The sequence below is a fragment of the Artemia franciscana genome, chromosome 11, assembly GCF_032884065.1.
Source record: "Artemia franciscana chromosome 11, ASM3288406v1, whole genome shotgun sequence".
NCBI classification, from domain to species: domain Eukaryota; kingdom Metazoa; phylum Arthropoda; class Branchiopoda; order Anostraca; family Artemiidae; genus Artemia; species Artemia franciscana.
The window spans coordinates 41711917-41730129 of NC_088873.1; the positions used below are offsets into that span (position 1 = coordinate 41711917).

Below are 18213 nucleotides of genomic sequence, written 5' to 3' on the forward strand. Positions count from 1 at the left end.
GCATAAGCATCAAATCAAAAGAATATCTCCAAGCTTTTGAAACTGAACAACTGCAAAGTTACTTATAGGCTAAACAGTTTTTGGCCTGATAAAATTTGCAGAATTTTAGAACTGGAAAAGAGCCCCGTAAAAGTGGTGTGATCTTGATAAAAATAGCATAATCAAGTTCAGCGAGTCCAAGAACCACACTCAAACTCACCCTTGGAAGAAAAAGAAAACAAACAAAAGGAAACAGAAAAAAACACAAGAACTAAGAAGAATAACAATGTGTATATTTTTTTTGACTGCCAGAATTCTAGAAAGCTTGATAAAGTAAACAAATGCAACATAGATTTAAGTAAATATCAAAAGTAATAAAAAATATCAGTGTAAATAGCGATAAATATTTAAAAAGAAAAGATCAAAAAATATTATCTTACGATTGCTTTTCTTGGGGCACCATCCAGCAAAACTGTTGAAATAAGCATTTTCCGGTGCACAGTTCGGTCTTTTTGAAAACGCTGCAACACTACTAGCTGCCATTTTAGTAAAGGGTGGCTCACTGATAATATTGTTACATTCTGAAATAAATAAAGTCTGAAACAGGTAAACATATCTGTTTCTAACACGTTTTAATTAATAGGTTCATAGTTATTCCAAAATCTATAATTTATTTATTAACAAGTGAAAAACCCGCAGATATTGTCCTAAAAGTGAGGAAGAGCTACCGTAACTGTCAATATCCTATCCTTGTTTAAGAAAGCTTGTTTTTAAGAAAAACTTGTTTTTTTTAAGGAAGCTTACTGATGAACAACTTTTGGCAAGAACATTTGATTTTCTGGAAGTTTATTAGAATACAATAAATAGAGATTATTTGTAATTGTTAGTGCTTTACGTATCCAAAGTGGTTTTTTTTTAATTTCAGGCAAAAAATTATTGTTTCCTATGTAACTGAAACCCTAAATCGTAAAGCAAATATACTTGAACAATGGATAGTGCAGAATGTATAGAGTTTACTTTAACGCATAAGTTAAACTAAAGTGCAAAAATCAGGGATTCCAGAGGGCTGCAGCCCAGAAATTGTCCACGTTGGATAATTTCTACTCGCTCTAAATTCCATCGTCAATTCTCGCCTGCAGTTGATTTTTTTTTTTAGATATTTAATTACCACAGAGAAAATAAACATATAAAAATTGAGGAATCTCAAGAGGAAGCATTAATACAATTTTTACGTAATATGTGTGTAAAATGTATTAATTTTTACAAAAACTTTACCATTTTAATATAATATTATGTACAAAAGGATGAAAAAGAAATTTTTGCTATGGAGGGCAAAACAAGGTTAGTTCCCCCTCATCCAAAATAATATTTTGCAATGTTAGAATGATTATCTGACAACGACGTATTTTCGACATTATAGCTTAAATTAGGTATTTTTCCCAAGACCACACTGCTTTTCTAAGACGAACTAATAATTCACTAATAATTTCACTAATAGACAGTGAAAAAATACCTAATTTGAGGTATTACATCAAAGATACGTCGTATACATGGGGAGATGTGACCAATCAACTAAATAACTATAAACTCACCAATATTTCCTTTGCAATTAGAAGACGAAGAAGATTTTTCACCTTCATTAGAAATTCGCATTACATTTAGGCAATATTAAAGAAGAAAATTTACAGCTCAAGACTTTGGAGGGGCCCAGGTATTAAACTTTCTTAGACAAATCGAGTGAATGAACCGAACGTATTTTTAATGAAATATTATTTAAGTTATATATTCTAATATTTCAAATATGTAAATATTTGAAATATTATAAGATATATCATTTATTATTGGTATATCATAATATACGAAAACATTTTAAGTTATTATCTTAGTGCTTTAGTGTATCTGCTGATGACGATCACTGTATATGTGGTCGAAATATCTAGACTTTTGTATCTGTTTTCACTGTCTAATAAATGGGCTTATCCCCCCCCCATTTGAAGGTTTATTTGTTTATCTGACAATCTCATGTTTTTTTAATTGTGTTCTCTTCCTTTAAATACAATATTCGCAAAAACTCCGTGGGCGTATTTGTTACAAAATAAGAGATTGATGATACCTTGGCAGCCAACGAGCTCAAGTTTAAGAGCTGGCCTTCCTTCCCAAGTTAAAATGTGAAGACGGATAAAACGGGCCTCGATTGGAGGATCTATGGCTATAAATCGTGTGGAATATGAGTCATTATTCCCTCGGTAGACCTGGAAAAAAAAGTGTTAACATGAAGACCATTTACACAAGGCTCCATATACCTCGGAATTGACGCGATATTTCGGAATTTCAAGCGCCTTCTAATAACTGTGTTGTCTGGTTTGGCAGTTTTGGGAGGTTTTGACGATTTTACCATGAATTACCGAATACAAAAGAGTAGAAATTCTAAAGAATAGCCATGTGAAAATTGTAATGAACAGATATCCATGAAAGAGATTAAGGTTACTGCCTACTTCAACCCCCCTAAAAGCCTAAAATTTTAATTGCGATTCAATGAGAGTGATGTTTTGAGTCATATGCTTTTTTTGACATAGCGGAAAAAAATTTCCCTGGTAAGGCTTGTACGCATGAATTTGTTCTTGGAGGGGGTTTAACAATCAATGTATTTTTTTTACAATTTGAACAAGGAATGAGCTCCCTTGTGTAAGTATGAGCCCCTGGTGGCTATCTTTTGAACTTAATACCTTTATTCGTAAAGTAAGTCTCAAATAATTTTGATTCGATGCTCCAAAAAACTTCGAGGGCGCTGAAGGGGGGAGTAGGGCACGAAAAAGGGCCGGTCATCCTCCTACCTTTTTCATCTTGACTTTCAATCTCTGAAAAGAATGTTAGAATAGTCATTTTTTATTAGGTGTCTCCCCTTTAACTTTTTGATGACCACTCACTCAATACGAAGTGGCAATAAATAAAAACAATGCAATAGAGAAGCATAATTCTTGCGTATGTAAACAATATTGCATTAACTCCAAAAATATGAAATTTGACCTTACTTGAAATCTACTTAAGGGTTATCAAGAATATAATTAGGGTATAACTTTCATTAGAATTAAATCCATAGTCTCCTTTTATATCTTTTTCCTTTTCTTTAAATTACGGCAATTTTCTTAAATAAGTTTTTTTTAAAAAGCCGGTTCAAACCTTATGAAGTTTACATATTTGGAATCAAAATAAACAACAGATTATTCGAATTGTGCAAATATTCTTTTGGGGGTGTTTTGTGGCTTTTAGTTGCATGGTCCATTTTACTAATTGTTTGTTACAACGAACGGTTTTGAAAGACGGTGTCACCTTTCACGAGGAATAAAAGATACAATGAAACCTTATCTATAGAAAACAAAGAACTTCTATGCCAATACTTTTAGAGAAAACCAAAAAGTGAATAATACATATGCACGGGTTTCTCATGAGGATTTTATTCCTATATTTTCTATTCCCAGATTCCCCTGCTGTCTGGAGATTTCAATCAGAGCTAATATGAACTGTTTTGATTAGTATATGTTTATATTATCCTCCATGCAGTGGCAAAAAACCTTCCTCGAATTAAATTTAGATTTATCTTTTCTGATTTATTAAGATATAGGTTTTGGGTAGACCCGTAGTAAAATTTAACATAAGACACATTTCCTCCAGGAACTATGAATCTTTGCTTAGGAAGCCCAGGGCTCCCCAGACATGTTCAAAAATGCCCAGGGAGACCGTTTTTTATATGCCACACTGAAAAAACTTACTTTAACATATCCATGTTTTCACCCACACGCAGCAATGAAGCTCTTGAAAAGAATGAGTTTAAATTCGAAAGTAACTTGCCTTTACAGTAGAGCGAAGCACTGGTAAACGATCAATTTCTGAAAAAGACTTTATTTAATATTTTTTAATTATTAAAACTGTCATAGGTATTTCGGATTACGATATTTGAGCTGATGCCTGAAAGTTTCATTCTCTGGCTCAGCTATTTTCTGCAAAATATCAAAGACTTTTTATGATGATAGCGATTGCATCCCACGCGAGTGGAATTTGTGCATATGTACTAGGTAAGTTTTATCATTTTTATTAATTTTTTTAGTTACTCCAGTGCACTAAGATGTATGTGACATTCGAGCCTTTATCCCCGCCACTATCATTATTAGATTTTACTTATTTACCTTCAGTGAGTGTAATGCATCATGATTCGGTATTAGTGTAAATAGGTGAATATATTTTTGGATTAGTTTTAATTAGTTAATTAAGTTTTTTAATTAGAGAAATCCAATAAGTGACACAAGCAGGAATGACAAAAACCACTAAAAACGTTTTTTTATTTTGTTTACTTTCAACAGGGTAATTCCTAGAGTCAAAAAGATTTACCATTATTTGGGTGTTTGCCATTTTCTGTTCGTTCGACTGTGGTTTTGCTACAAATGTACTAACTTATTTCTATTATAAATCGGAATGAGCTGAAAAACTGAATGGAATAAAACTTAACATAGGACCATTACATGTGCGACAGTGGAAACAAAGCACAAGTTAAAATATTTTTTTCTGCTGTTTATTTTGTCTTTTTTTCCTGTGTCCCTCTACATTTTTTACATGTATAGAGAGTTCCAAGTAAATCGTTGGTATTATTAAAGAGTCTAAAATGTACTAGAGCATTATGACTCAGAAATGCTTTGTTTCTTGCCTTTTAAACTTAGTTATTATAATATGGACAAATTTGATTTTTTAATTATTACAGCACAACGGTTTAGTCCATAAAAACATATCTCAACCAATTGGCGATTTTGGCCATTTGCCCACTTTTTAAAATAGTAGAAATATTTGGTCTACCACTGAAAGGTAAATAGTTGATAGTTATATAATTAAAATTAGATGGAAAAATTGAATTTAAGAGAGAGTTCCCCGGAAAATCTTGTGTTTGAATGTCTTTGGGTAATTTAGCGACCTACCTTCTATATTTTTCTTGAATGTATAACTAATGTATTATATCTAGTGTTTTATTACATTTAATAGTTATGATTTTAAAATAGTTGATTAATATTAATGTTATACTTAATTTTATTAATGTATGTAATGTTTCTAATGTAATTTTCCGATTAAAAATAATTTTCCAATGTTTAAATGATGCTTAATTTAAGGATGACTGGCTGAGTTGTGTGTTCACCCACCAAGACGCATCAAAGGTCAATCACAGGCGCACAGAAGATGACTAAGAGCAAGCTGCACTAAAACGCAGTAAGCATACTGACAACTCAAACTTGACCTGAGATCTGTTGATCAATCACCAAAGCCTAGTGAGCATTCACACGATGGTCATCCGATCAGTGTGAGGTCTTCTCAAATAAAGACCAGAACTAAACAAGCAGCAGCCACTTCCTCTCTGTCAACTAGAAGCCTTTCAGGGAAAAAGCTTCAAATTGAAAATGAAGACGCAATTGCTAGAATGCCTGCCAAGAGTACCTTAGAGTCCTATCGTCGAGAAAGGCGAAAAACGATTATAATCTTCGAGAACTCCCTGCTGATGGCTTTTGAAGTCCCAGATGTGTATCAAGATCTTTTTCACAGATATTTTCCAGCATCTTGAGAGATCAGACCTATTTTTTGGTGATGGAACATTCAAGGTTTTGTTCCAGCTTTTTCCAGCTATACACAATACATGCTAAGGACGGTGGTTCACATCCACCATGCATTTATCTTTTTGTGCTTCATGATACAGAAAAAACATATCGAGGCATACTACAACCGCTTAAAGATTTGAGTCAACAGCCAATCCCACTAGAATTTTGACATATTTCGAAAAGTCTGCTATAAATATTTTTCGAGTTAAATTTCCCAATTCTACGTTATCAGGATCTTTCTCTGTCTAAAACACAGTCTATAAAAAGAAAATTTAAATCGCTGGGCCTCAAGCAAGAGTTGAAAAATAACCCCAATATTAATATCCTCGTCAAAAGAATCTCAGCCGTTTTGCTCAAACAGTATGAAAACTATAGGTCTGCCCGTTCGCCTGCAAGTCAAAGGGAATTGTCAGTCATGTGTCAATCTTAAAACTTGGTCATCCGCCTGAGATTCTAGGCTGTGGGACCTATTAGGCTTAGGTCACTTGTTCACATGTGAGTCTAAGCAACTTCAGTTCCCAATTCTGCATACAAGTTCAGTGGCCGTTGTCTGTCATGAGTCAGCCCAAAAATCTCGGTCATCCCCAATGCAATTCCAGTGGGCTTTCCCAGTAGGCAAAGCTCATATCATGTGAACAATCTCGGTTGCCCTATTGGCTGCAAGTCCGGCGGACATGGCAAATCTTTGAAAACCTTTTATTTGGGGTCTCCTAGTGCCTTCAAATGGCTAAGAGAGCTTATAGACTATTTGAATTGACCTTAATCCATGCCTATGGATTAAGTTCTTATGTTCTAAAGTTCTTTAGTTCTGCCATAGGATGGATGATAGACTATCTATCAACAAGTGAAATGACATCCTTTTATACAATTCTAAAAAAAGGTTATGCCAACTTGTCAAACAGTTGGTGGTAACGAACTGTACTAAGGAGCGACCCGGCTCAATAGTGACCAAAACTCTAAGAAACGGAATTTGATATCAATATTTATATCAAAAGAATTGCATTTTAATGCTGATTTATACTTGCTCAGTGACTTTGAAGACACGTTCAAATATAACCTCAGGAAGAAAACAAAATGAGATAACTGATTTTTGTTGGGGGGAGGGAAGAGGCACTTAAAACAATTTGCCTGTCTTTCCAAGCAAATCAACGGTCTTGTGTCAATGCTAAATTTTTGGTTAAACCTGTCAAAACCATAGGTAGGCATGTCTTGTTTACCTCAAGTTCCAGGCAATCTACCGGTTCTATGTCAATTTTAAGTTCTTGGTCAACTTGCGCGAGACTCTAGGCGGGCGTACCTTTCTAAAAGATAACAAGCAAGTATTGGTCAAGGAGGCACACTCGTGCCTCTATAAAGAGGCGAACCACGACAATGTTAAGCGATCTTCGGTTCCAGTGGTCGCAGAGGGATGGGGAGGGATGCATTTCGTAGTCCGAGCTCCAACTAAGAAACCTGCCAAATTTCATCTCCCTCCAACGTTTCCTTCATGAGGAAAATCTGGCCGAAAGTTTCGACCCGTCAACCCCAACCCCCCTTTAACGTTGTCCGATCGGGCTGAAATTCACAAGTTAAGGTCCTCTAGGGCCCAGCTCGATCCGATAACTCCTTCCCTGTTTTCCAGAAACCACGCATTAGCTACTTAATTAACGCATTTCTCTCCATAAGAGCCCATGTTAATTTGAAATTTTTTAAATTTATTTAGAAGTTATATTTACACACATGCAAGTGGTTAGCTCAGTCGGTAGAGCGTGGTACTTTTAATCCCCGGGTCAAGGGTTCAAGTCCCTTACGGGCGGTTTTTTTCACAACATCAAAATAAAAGTGTAAATTTTGATAACACCTGGACAGCTTGCCATTTGAGAGATAACAGAATATTAGCTTCTTATGAGCAAAAGAAACATTTAAGCCATTCTATCTATTTTTTTTCTATTTTATACAATGATTTAAAAGCGGGGGGTTTAGGGGGCGGCAGCCACCCAACTTCCTCTCCTAATTCCTGTACGAGGAGTACAGGAATTATTAAATTACATCCACCATGGATTGTAGAAAAACGTACAGAAATAATATGAAAAAAACTTCGTTTTCTTAAAAAGTTAAAGAGGCTGCGTCCCAAAGTCGAACCTTAAAACGTACAGGAATTAGAAGAGGCAGTGGGGGGGCAGCCGCCCCCCAAACCCCCCGCTTTTAAAAACTCTTTTGTACAGGTTTTTTGTTTTTTTGCTAACCCCCCGCTCTTGGCTTCGGAAAGGCCTTCTTTTAATTAACAAAAAATTGAAATGAATGAATAATGGAATAACTTCGAAAAATGTTAAACACAAGAGGACAGCAGAACCATTGCGCCGAAACTAGTAATTAGTAACAATGAAGTCCCCCCACAAAAAAAAAACCTGTACAAAAGAGTCTTTAAAAGCGGGGGGTTTGGGGGGCGGTAGCCCCCCAACTGCCTCTTCTAATTCCTGTACGTTTTAAGGTTCGACTTTGGGACGCAGCCTCTTTAACTCTTTAAGAAAACGAAGTTTTTTTTTTCATATTATCCAATAAGAGAGTCATACTTACTCCGGCCGTTTACCCGTGCCATTTTACCAAACACTCGGAAAACTATAGATTCTGTGACTATTTTAGTTCTAGGAATATCTACCTTAGTCCTTCTGGCCTAGGAATGACGTAAGGACGGATAATAGGTAGAATTGTCTATTAACAAATGAACTAACATCATTTTTATACCATCCTAATAAGGGGATTAATGCCAAATTTGCCTCTCACTCAATCGGACTATCTGTCTTGGCTTTTTCTGCAATTAGCAATTGCTTGATGCCCACAATTAATCGATTTTAATTAAAAACTTTAAATAATACATCAAAAAATTTATTTATATACATTTCTGTTATGTTTTACAAGTTGGAAAAATATTTTGGGGGAGGAGAACCAATAGATAACACTTAGATAAGAATTAACCAATGAATAAAGGAAATCTCATCCGAGTCAAATTTATCACTTTCGATAAAACGGGCTGAGTTAATTTTCTAGTATATAGTGTTAATTTAAGGAGGGTTGATTTGAATGGGTGTTGAATAGCAAAGGAATTGAGTGGGGTGGGGGTTGGGTTGAACGGGGGCTGAGTTAGATGGGGTCGAGTTAAATATGGATTAAATTGCACGGGGATTGAGCTGAATGAGGGTTGAGATGCATGGGGTTGAGTTTCATGGAGTTTGTGTTTCATGAAGATTGAGTTAAACAGTTTTTTTCGACGGTTGAGGTAAACAAAGATACAGCTACACAGTATCCGGAACGCAAGTTTAACTCTCCACTGCCCTCACCTACATACTTACAGTTTCATCAATATAAAATATGGCAACGATTAAACGAAATAAAAATCACAAATTAATTTTAAACCTTAGAATAAAGAAACTGAAGAGTAAGTTAACAACATCTTTCTGCATCAGTATTACCACTTAAGAAAAAACCGCAAACAAAATAAGCGCATGACTACATTTAAGCCGCAGCGGAATTATTATTTATATTTTTTTGAATTAGACATGTTAGCTTGATAGCCCAGTCTTAATAAGGCCCGAACTGACGCGATAAGGAATCAAAAATACTAAATACAAGGCAAATCAGAATTGCAAATTATAGCTTGGTTATTATTTTAAAATTTGCATACTAGTATACCTTTTTGTTGTTGCTCAAATCCGTGACATGATTCCAACGAAATGCATCAACACTGAAGGCAAGAGAAAATGAAGAGGTCCATTCAGGGACTTCGCCTCTGCCCTGCATCATGATTCCAGATACCTAAAAAGTGATCTATGGGTTAATCAGAGGGTTGTGTTGTCCTGTCCAAACCAGTGGTTTGGACGGATTTTTCTTGTATTTTCAACGCTATTAACCTGGTAATTACCATACAGATTTTTAGAGGATTTTTTTAAAATTCCTCAATCAAAGGCTTCTAGCCCAATGGCACTATTTTCGTCGCTATTTTTCTGGTAATTAACATACAGATTTTTAGATTTTTTTTTTGATTCCTCAGTCATGGGCTTCTAGCACAACAGCGCTATTTTTAACGCTGTAATCACCATACAGATTTTTAATGATTTTTCTTTTAAATTCCAAAATCAAAGACTTCTAGCACAACGGCGCTCAAGTTTGAATCTAGTATTCTTTTTGAGTTGTATGTCGATTCAATTACATCGAAGGCCAATTTATCAAAGATTAAACTAGGGCTGATTTGACCCAATCAGAATTTTTTTACAGAATTTTGAACCAATCAGAAAATTGTATGGCAAATTTGATTGGACCAAATTAGCACTAGCAAAATCTTGGCATTAGTAAAATCATTTTGTGAATGCATAAGCTTTTTGATTCCATGGCAATTCCAATGGTGTACTTTCTGTTTCTGTCCATTATTTTGTAGGGGCTTCCGGCTACTTTTTGAGGTTCCCATAAATTTGTTTTTGAAATAACAATTTACAGTTAAGACTAATGCAGATAATAGTTACAATTTCTGAATCAGCTACAAATGGCAACTTTTTCTCACCAGACAGTTTTTAATAAGACACGTTTTTTTTCCTATGGGCCGTGGTTCGTTCTTTGCTATGTCGAAGCTACCGCTGCAACCGCAATTTGCAATTTTAAGCATTATATGATGGCACGTCGAACTCTACCTAAAATAATTTTTAGGGGAAATGCTATTTCCTAGGACCAAATATTAAGGCTTATGGCCCCTGCAAAATGTTTTGGTATGTTGTATTTCTTCAATCGTTCAGTAGCTGAGATTCAGGTTCACCGCATTACCGAACTAAATTTTTTTTTAATTTTCTGTGATTTTATTGTCCAAAAATACGTAAATTTCTAACTTCTTTGACTCCAGGTGAGACCATAGAGAAACAGAGAGTTTACTTGTGAAAATGTTATGCCTAAAAAATTCTCTTTTTTTTACTGGCTTAATTTTACTCACAATGCAACCAATCAGGTTTTATAAGGTAGAATTATTTGTCTCTTCACACATTGTGTTTACTCGTCTGTCTAGATGTGCAGTTTAGTATTAATTAGCCCGAAATACTAGTTAGTCGTTCGTGGTAAGGTAGGAGCGACTCGGCCCAATACTAACTGAGTCTAAAAAACAACACTTTGATAATAATAGATACATCTAAAGGATTGGATTTTATATTCATTCCAAGTATAAAAAATTCATTAAGTTTAGTATTACCCATAGAACTACGAGCCTCAAGCTAAAAGCTTGAAGCTCATTTTAAAATAGATATTAAATGTCTCCACTTTTATAACTTTAACATTAAACTTTAATAATAAATCAAAATTATTAAGATTTTAAGGAATGACTATAACCATGTGTATATTAAACTGACAACGCACATTCATTTGTGTTTTCTCAGTAAAGTGGAAGTTATGTCCTTGAGAAGGGGCCTTGAGAAGGGATACGGGTTGTCAGCCCTAATCATATTAATTTTTTCTCTTTTTGATTTTGACTGGGTCGTTTATTGTGTTTTCTTTCCTCTTGGGTTTCATTTGTTTATTGATACCCTTTTGGGGTAATTTTACGCTTGATAGATTATTGGATGCTATTTTTCTCATTTTTAGTTTAATGGAGTCCTTTACTTTTCTTAGAAAAAACTTATTTTCTGGAAAAAGTTGTTTTAATTAATTTCTTTTCGTTTTACAATGACATAATCTCTTTCAAGGAAAAAAGAAAATCATAGTTAAAATCTTTTCGTGTTTTCTTTAAGAAATTATAGTTCGGCCTGCTATTTGTATGCTTGAAAAACTTTTTCAACATTTTTTAACAACATAAACCCTGTTGAAAATTGTGACACAAATAGTAGCATTTAATTTAGTTTTTTACGTCCTCTAGTTGACCTAAAAAACAAACTTAATGCCATTCCCAAAAAGATCTATCTATACTCTCTGACACCATGGACACGCTTAAACTCTTTTGATACAATTAAATTTTAAGAGCAGAAGTAGTCCGAGAAGTTTGAACTTTATACCCTTAGTCGTTCTTGGGATATTGCTGAGATGTCTTATTGGCAACCAGTGCATTTTGATTTAATTTTAAAGCAACATTTAGTTTTCAGGCATAATGAGCAAATTGCACAACTGCTGGGGGTTGACCTACCCAATAACCCTAGAGATATGGTTACCAGACCGTTCAGCTATGCGGAAAAAACGGCTATCTTAAAACAGTGATTGGAAGTGTTTGAAAAATTATGGGCCGAAGAGGAGGGCTGATTGCCCTCCAATTACTTTTGAACAGGAAGTCCGTGAACCAGCGTCAGAATATTAGAAGATACGGTGACGACAGTGGTCAAGTATTGTTCTGAAATGTGGGTGCTTCGGAAAGCAAGGGAAGATATGTTAGATGTTTCCAGAGGCATTGTCTACGGATAGTTTTGGGTATCCCTTTGACTGACTGTATTACAAACACTAAGCTCTATGGAGAAAATGGTTCTATACCGCTATTTAGGGCTATAATGAAAGAGGGGTTGAGTGGCCAGTTTACATTTTGCAAATAAAGGGTGACTGATTGTCATAAATGTTCATTTTTGGCATTCTACCTAAAGCCAAATGTAAACTAGGTCGTCCTCGAATTAGATGGGAAGAGTTCACAAAAAATGTAATGAAAATCGGAGCTTCTTGGAGGGTGAAAAGAGGGAAGTTTTGAACAGTGTGGCATGGAGGAGTGTATGCAGCTTCGTTAGCATCAGGTGGCTAGGTACTAAAGCGAGTCATTAGCAGTAGTAGCAGTGATTTCACTCTTCTGAGGGAGATAACCCTATCACAAGCGTTATTTTCCAGATGCATATACTAAAACTCTTAATCACATTTTTTCCAACAACTTTTTTGAGACCTAAGCTCTCTTCTCCTTCTTTCTGTTAACGACCCAACGAAACAAGAATTAGAGTCAACATCTAAAACCAGAGTATGGCGAAAGAGGATGAATATCTAATATTTAATATTTAATACGTTAACATTAAAAGTTAATTGCGAAAACAAACATAAGGTAATTTTGAAAAAGAGCGTCAAGATCCTCGAAAATGGCGTCAGATCAAAAAAATCGCACCATTGGATTGACTATGATCAAAAAATTGAATAGAATAATTAGAGACCCCCAACTTGAACAACAAGGAAATCACTTTTTTACATGGGTAGCACTGACATACCAGTAGTAGAGGTACAATTAATTAAGCCACTGCCCTCCATAGCAATCAGTTCTAAGGCCCAAGCGACCACCAGATGCTATTGACTATGTACACAAGGCAGTAACGTAATAGTTGATTGTTTACCTATGCAAAATTATTGAGGATGACGTTATTTTGTGTGACTTCTTTTGATAGAGCTTACGGGATGCTGCTCAAGTGTAACCTCTGAATGTAAATGAAGATGATATATTGCGCACACGTGGATGTTACGTAATAGTTTTGAAAATTTAAATGCACGTGTTAGTGTTTTTTCTTCAACGCGTTTTTTTCGAGATATCTTCTTTTTTCAAGATTTTTTTTCGATTTCAAGATTTTTTTCGTCAAAAAATTTTTTTCGAGATATTGTTTTCTTCAAAATTTTTTTTCTACAAGGCTTTTTTTCTTCGAGATGAATTCTCAAAGCATTCCCCAGGCCGCTTACACAAGACATGATTTGATTCAGGGAATCTTTATAATCCCTCATCAAAGGTTTTTGTCTGATGTAGGAATCAAACCTAAGACCAGAGATTTTCCGATGGAGTGACGCCTTAGTCACGTGAACCAACAGGCAATTATTATTATTTCGTTCTTGGGAGTAGATTCTATGCAGTTGACCGGCGCACCTTAGAAAAAAACAACTGCTATTGATTATCGATCTATTGCACACACATGGTTGCTACGTAATAGTTAATTTTTTACCTATGCAAAGCCCTAGCAACCAGTTCCAGCCACAGCACCTTAGAAGCGGACAATCTTATTGATTATTGATCTTTTGTGCGCACATGGTTATTGATCTATTACGCGCACATGCTTGCTATGTAATAGTTTAGGGGATATTATTAATTGCTTATGTAAAGTCCATGCAACCAATTATGTTTTGAGCAAAACCTTTCATAGATTCGCACATTTTTACTGTATTTCCAGCAACAAGGCATATTGAAGGACATTTACATTGTATTTCAAGCAAGAATCCATTTTTTATTACAAACATCTATATTTTAAGCCAACGCAACTCATTTTGAAGCATGTATTTGATTATTTTCATCTCGTTTCGAGCAAAACCACACTTTGAAGCGTTGATTCGTATATTTTTTCGATCTTCGAATATCAACAAGGTTCGTGGCAACATGGCACAATAAGGCTGGTCCGTGGTACCCTGTGGCACACATTATTATTCCTAAAATGTCTTCAGCCCGTTTTCTACATAAATAACTCTATAAACTATAATCGACCGTTGTTTTTACATGATATTGAAAGGCAGTTTACGCCACCGTAAAACTTTGTGGCTTGCTCTTGGCAACCTGTAGCATCCCTTATCATTCCTAGGGCATTTTCCGCTATTTTCCTATAAAAATAATCGTATAAACTAAAATTGACAGATATTTTGATTTGAACAGCGGGATTTCATTGTTAGGTCGTGATGAACCATGGCAATTCAGGCCAGCGTGGCACTATATGACCACCCAGTGGCACCATGTGACCCCTATCATCATAAATTAAGCGTGTTCCGACATTTGAATATCCTAACAGATGTTTTTTAGTTAAAGAGTGGGAAATTACCATTTCATTATTAGATCATACTCCATGGCATTTCTTGGCCTGTGACACTATGTGGCTGACTCATGGCACACTGTGGCGCACAATTCCGTTCCAAGTTCCCCTGGTTCCGGTCCTGCCACTTCTGCCTCCGATTCCACCAAATCCACTCCGAGTTCAGCGGTTCCAGCAATTTTTTTTATGCAGGTGCCCCAGTCGTACTCTGTAGCTGGTCATCGACGCTATTTGATTAATTATATTTCTTTGATCACTATTAATTGTACACCAGAAGGATAAACACTTACATCGTATTTCAAAAGGTAAAGATGAAATATTTCAAGAAAGTGTGTGTTCATGATATACTTATCGCACATTTCTGGTTCAAATTCCACAGTTCTGGTTCCCCAATCCCGCTACGAGTTCCCCTGGTTCCATTTCCACCACTTCTGCCTCCGATTCCACCAAATCCATTCCGAGCTCACTGGTTCCAGCAATTTTTTTCATGCAGCTGCCCCAGTCGTACTCTGTGGCTGGTCATCGACGCTATTTGGTTTATTGTTTTTGATCAATAATAATTGTACATTAGAAGGATAAACACTTACATCTTATTTAAAAGGTAAAGATGAGATATTACAAGAAAGTGTGTGTTCATGATATAGTTATCGCAACATTGAATGCTAACAAAAACATATTTGAACTATGAAGCAAGCCATAGTGGGGATCTTATTGGAAATATGTGTGTGTTTTCATAAAATTGAGGAGTTTCATTCCTTTCGATTACCAAAAAATTCGTCATTTCTGATGGTTGATATGTGAGAGTAGCATTTCCAAAGAAAATAGTGCTCAAAGATACTGCAAACATATAACTTTTAGTTTCGGTGTTGAGTCTCTGTGTCTGTGTATCTTTTAGTCTTTCTGTGTGTCTTTTTGTCTTTCTGTATGCGTCCTTATGTCTTTTTGTCTGTCTCTACGTGTGTGTGTGTTTTGTTCGTCCGTCTGTGTGTCTTTTTGTCAGTGTATATGTGTGTGCTTGCACGTGTGTGTGTCTGTACGTGTGTTTGTTCGTATGTGTCTTTTCGTCTGTCTATGTGTCTGTGCGTGTGCGTCTTTGTATGTGTGTCTTTTTGTCTGTCTATCTGTATCTGAGTATGTGTGTGTGCGTCTTTTTGTCTGTCTGTGTGTCTTTTGTCTGTCTGTCTGCACGTCTTTGAGTCTGTACGTGGGTCTATGTGTGTCTGCAAGTATGCGTCAGTGTGTCTCTACGTGTGTGTCTTTGTGCCATTTTTTCTGTCTTTCTGTGTGTCTCTTCGTCTCTGCATGAGCGTGTGTTGGTATATCTGTTGTTTGTCTCTCTGTGTGTCTGCGTGTCTTATTATCTGTCTGTCCGTCTGTGTGTCCTTTTGTCCGTCTGTATGTATCTTTTCCCGTCTGTCTCTGTTTCTGTGTGTCATTTTGTCTGTTGTCTGTGTGTTTTGTCTGTTTGTCTGTGTGTCTGTATGTTTGTGGCTTTTGTCTGTCTGTGTGTCTTTTTTGCCTTTCTGGTTGTCTGCGTGTCTTTGTGTCTGTATGTGTGTATTTGGTATTTGTACGTGTACGTTTGTGTGTCTTTACGTGTACGTCTGTGTGTCTGTAAGTGTGCGTCTGTATGTCTTTTTGTTTGTGTGTCTGTGTGTGTATGTTTGTCTTTACGCGTGTGTCTGTATATTTTTTTGTCTGTCTCTTTGTCTGTGTGTCTTTTTGTCTGCCTGTATTTTTGTCAGAGTGTCATTTTGTCTGTCTTTTTATTTGTCCGTCTGATGTTTTTGCGTCTGTACGTGTGTATCTGTGCGTTTGTACGTGTGCATCTGTGTGTCTGTGCGTGTGTGTCTGTGTTTCTTTTTGGCTGTCTGTTTGTGTGTATCTGCGTGTATTGTTATCTTTCTGTCGGTCTGGTTATCTTTGTGTCTGTAGGTTTTATTGTGCATGTGTTTTTTTGTCTGTCTGTGTGTCATTTTGTCTGTCTATGTCTGTGTGTCATTTTGTCTGTCTATGTCTGTGTGGCTTTTTGTCAATCTGCCTTTTTGTCTGTCTGTTTGTTTGTCTGTAAGTGCATTTGTCCGTTAGTGCATTTTTGTCTGTATCTGAGTCTGTATGTGTGTGTCTGTGTATGTGTGTCTTTTTGTATGTCTATCTGTATGTGCGTGTCTGAGTGTTTGTACGGGTGCTTCGATGTATCTGTACGTAAGTGTCTGTGTGTCTTTTTGTCTGTCTGTGTTTTGCCTAGGCATGTGCGTGTGCCTGTGTGTCTACGTGCCTTTGTTATCTTTCTGTCTGTCTGTACGCGTGTATCTGTCTTTTTGTCTATTCTGTGTTTCTTTTTGTCTGCCTGGTGTGTAATTTTGCCTCTTTGTGTCTTTTCGTCTGTCTGCCTGTCTTTGTGTATGTATGTGTGTGTCTGTCTATGTGTGCGTTTGTGTGTGTGTGTGTGTGTGTGTGTGTGTTTGTGTGTGTGTCTGTGTCTGTATGTGTGTCTGTGAGTGTGCGTATCTTTTTTTCAGACCGTGTGTGTCTGTGCGTGTGCGTCTGTGTGTCTGTAATTGGGTGTCTGTGCGTTCTTTTATTTGTCTGTGTGTGTTTTTACGTGTGTTTCAGTGTGTCCTTTGTCTGTCTCTAGGTGTTTGGCTGTAGGTGTGGGTCTGTGTGTGTATGTGTGTCTTATTGTCTGTCTGTCTGTGTGTCTGTACGTGTATATCTGAGCGTCTTTTTGTCTGTCTGTTTTTGTTTCCAATCGTCTGCTGTCTGTGTTTCTTTTTTGTCTTTCTGTTTGTGTGTCTTTCTGTCTGTGCATGTTCGTGTTTCTGTGTGTCTTTTGTGTTTCTGTCTGTGTGTCTCTGAAAAATTCTGTTTTGCATGCTTTTTTTAAATTGAAAAAATTAACCCTATCTTATTTTTCTAACTTAAAAAATAAGTTCCATTCATGTGTCTCTGACCATTGAAAAAAATTCTGCCCATCTCTCTCAGACTTTGGTAAAAACTCTTTTAACCTTTTTCAGACTCTAGTAGACTCCCTGTTTGCCCGGTAGTAGTACCTATGTCTCTAAGAATTCCTATTCCTGCAATTCCGAGTTCTGAATAAGCATTCTGAACGTTGAAGCTGCTAGCGTACCCTAAAAATAATGGTAATATAGCAAAGTAATGTGATAAAATATTTTTATTGAAATAATAGCATGTAAGATATCATCATAAAAGAAATGAATGCTTTGTAATCATTCCATGAAATATTTCATCATGTTTTCTCTTGAGATTGCACGTATTCCATTTCGGTGTCATAGACGAATTTTAGCATTATTTCAGCTACAGCATCATCATACATTTCATAATTGGTATTATTGGGTTTATTGACTGTATATGTTGGTAAATTGCCGATGGTAGTAGTATCGTTAGCAGGTGCTTAATTTTTTACCAACTCATCTTTATGTCCTTTTTATTTTTCTTGCGATTCCACTGTCTATTACAACATTACTTTACATAGACTGCAGTTTCGGCGCATAGATGAGATATGGCTTATAATAAAGATGCTGTAGTAGGCTTGTCTTCTTCTTGTCTTCTTTCGAATGCTAATACCAGAAAGATGGTGATAGGATCTATCAAAGAGTAACATATTACCACCGGAAGTAGCAAGCAGTTGGCCTTCGTCATCAACCAAACGTTTGACGTTTGCTTTCTCTTTGAGCACTATCACCCCTGGAAATTTTAATCTCACATATCCACCATATGTAATGATGGATTTTTTCGGTATTACAAAGGAATTTAAATCCTCACTTTTATGACAACGCGTGCATATATTTCCAATAAGACCCCCATTATTGCTTGTTTCATAGTTCAATTTTTTT

At 36.0% G+C, this 18213-nt stretch overlaps 1 protein-coding gene across 3 annotated transcripts in view; it reads right to left on the bottom strand.

The window, feature by feature from the left end:
- The window catches only part of LOC136033239 (EGF-like repeat and discoidin I-like domain-containing protein 3), a 118409-nt gene that overhangs the window by 11912 nt on the left and 88284 nt on the right, over positions 1-18213 (bottom strand). For all 3 annotated transcript variants that reach the window (XM_065713953.1, XM_065713954.1, XM_065713955.1), the window contains exons 5-7: positions 9282-9404; positions 2093-2231; positions 420-560 (exon numbers count right to left, since the gene is read on the bottom strand). In XM_065713953.1, coding sequence (XP_065570025.1) covers positions 420-560; positions 2093-2231; positions 9282-9404 — 403 coding nt within the window. The remainder of the gene's footprint in view (positions 1-419; positions 561-2092; positions 2232-9281; positions 9405-18213) is intronic.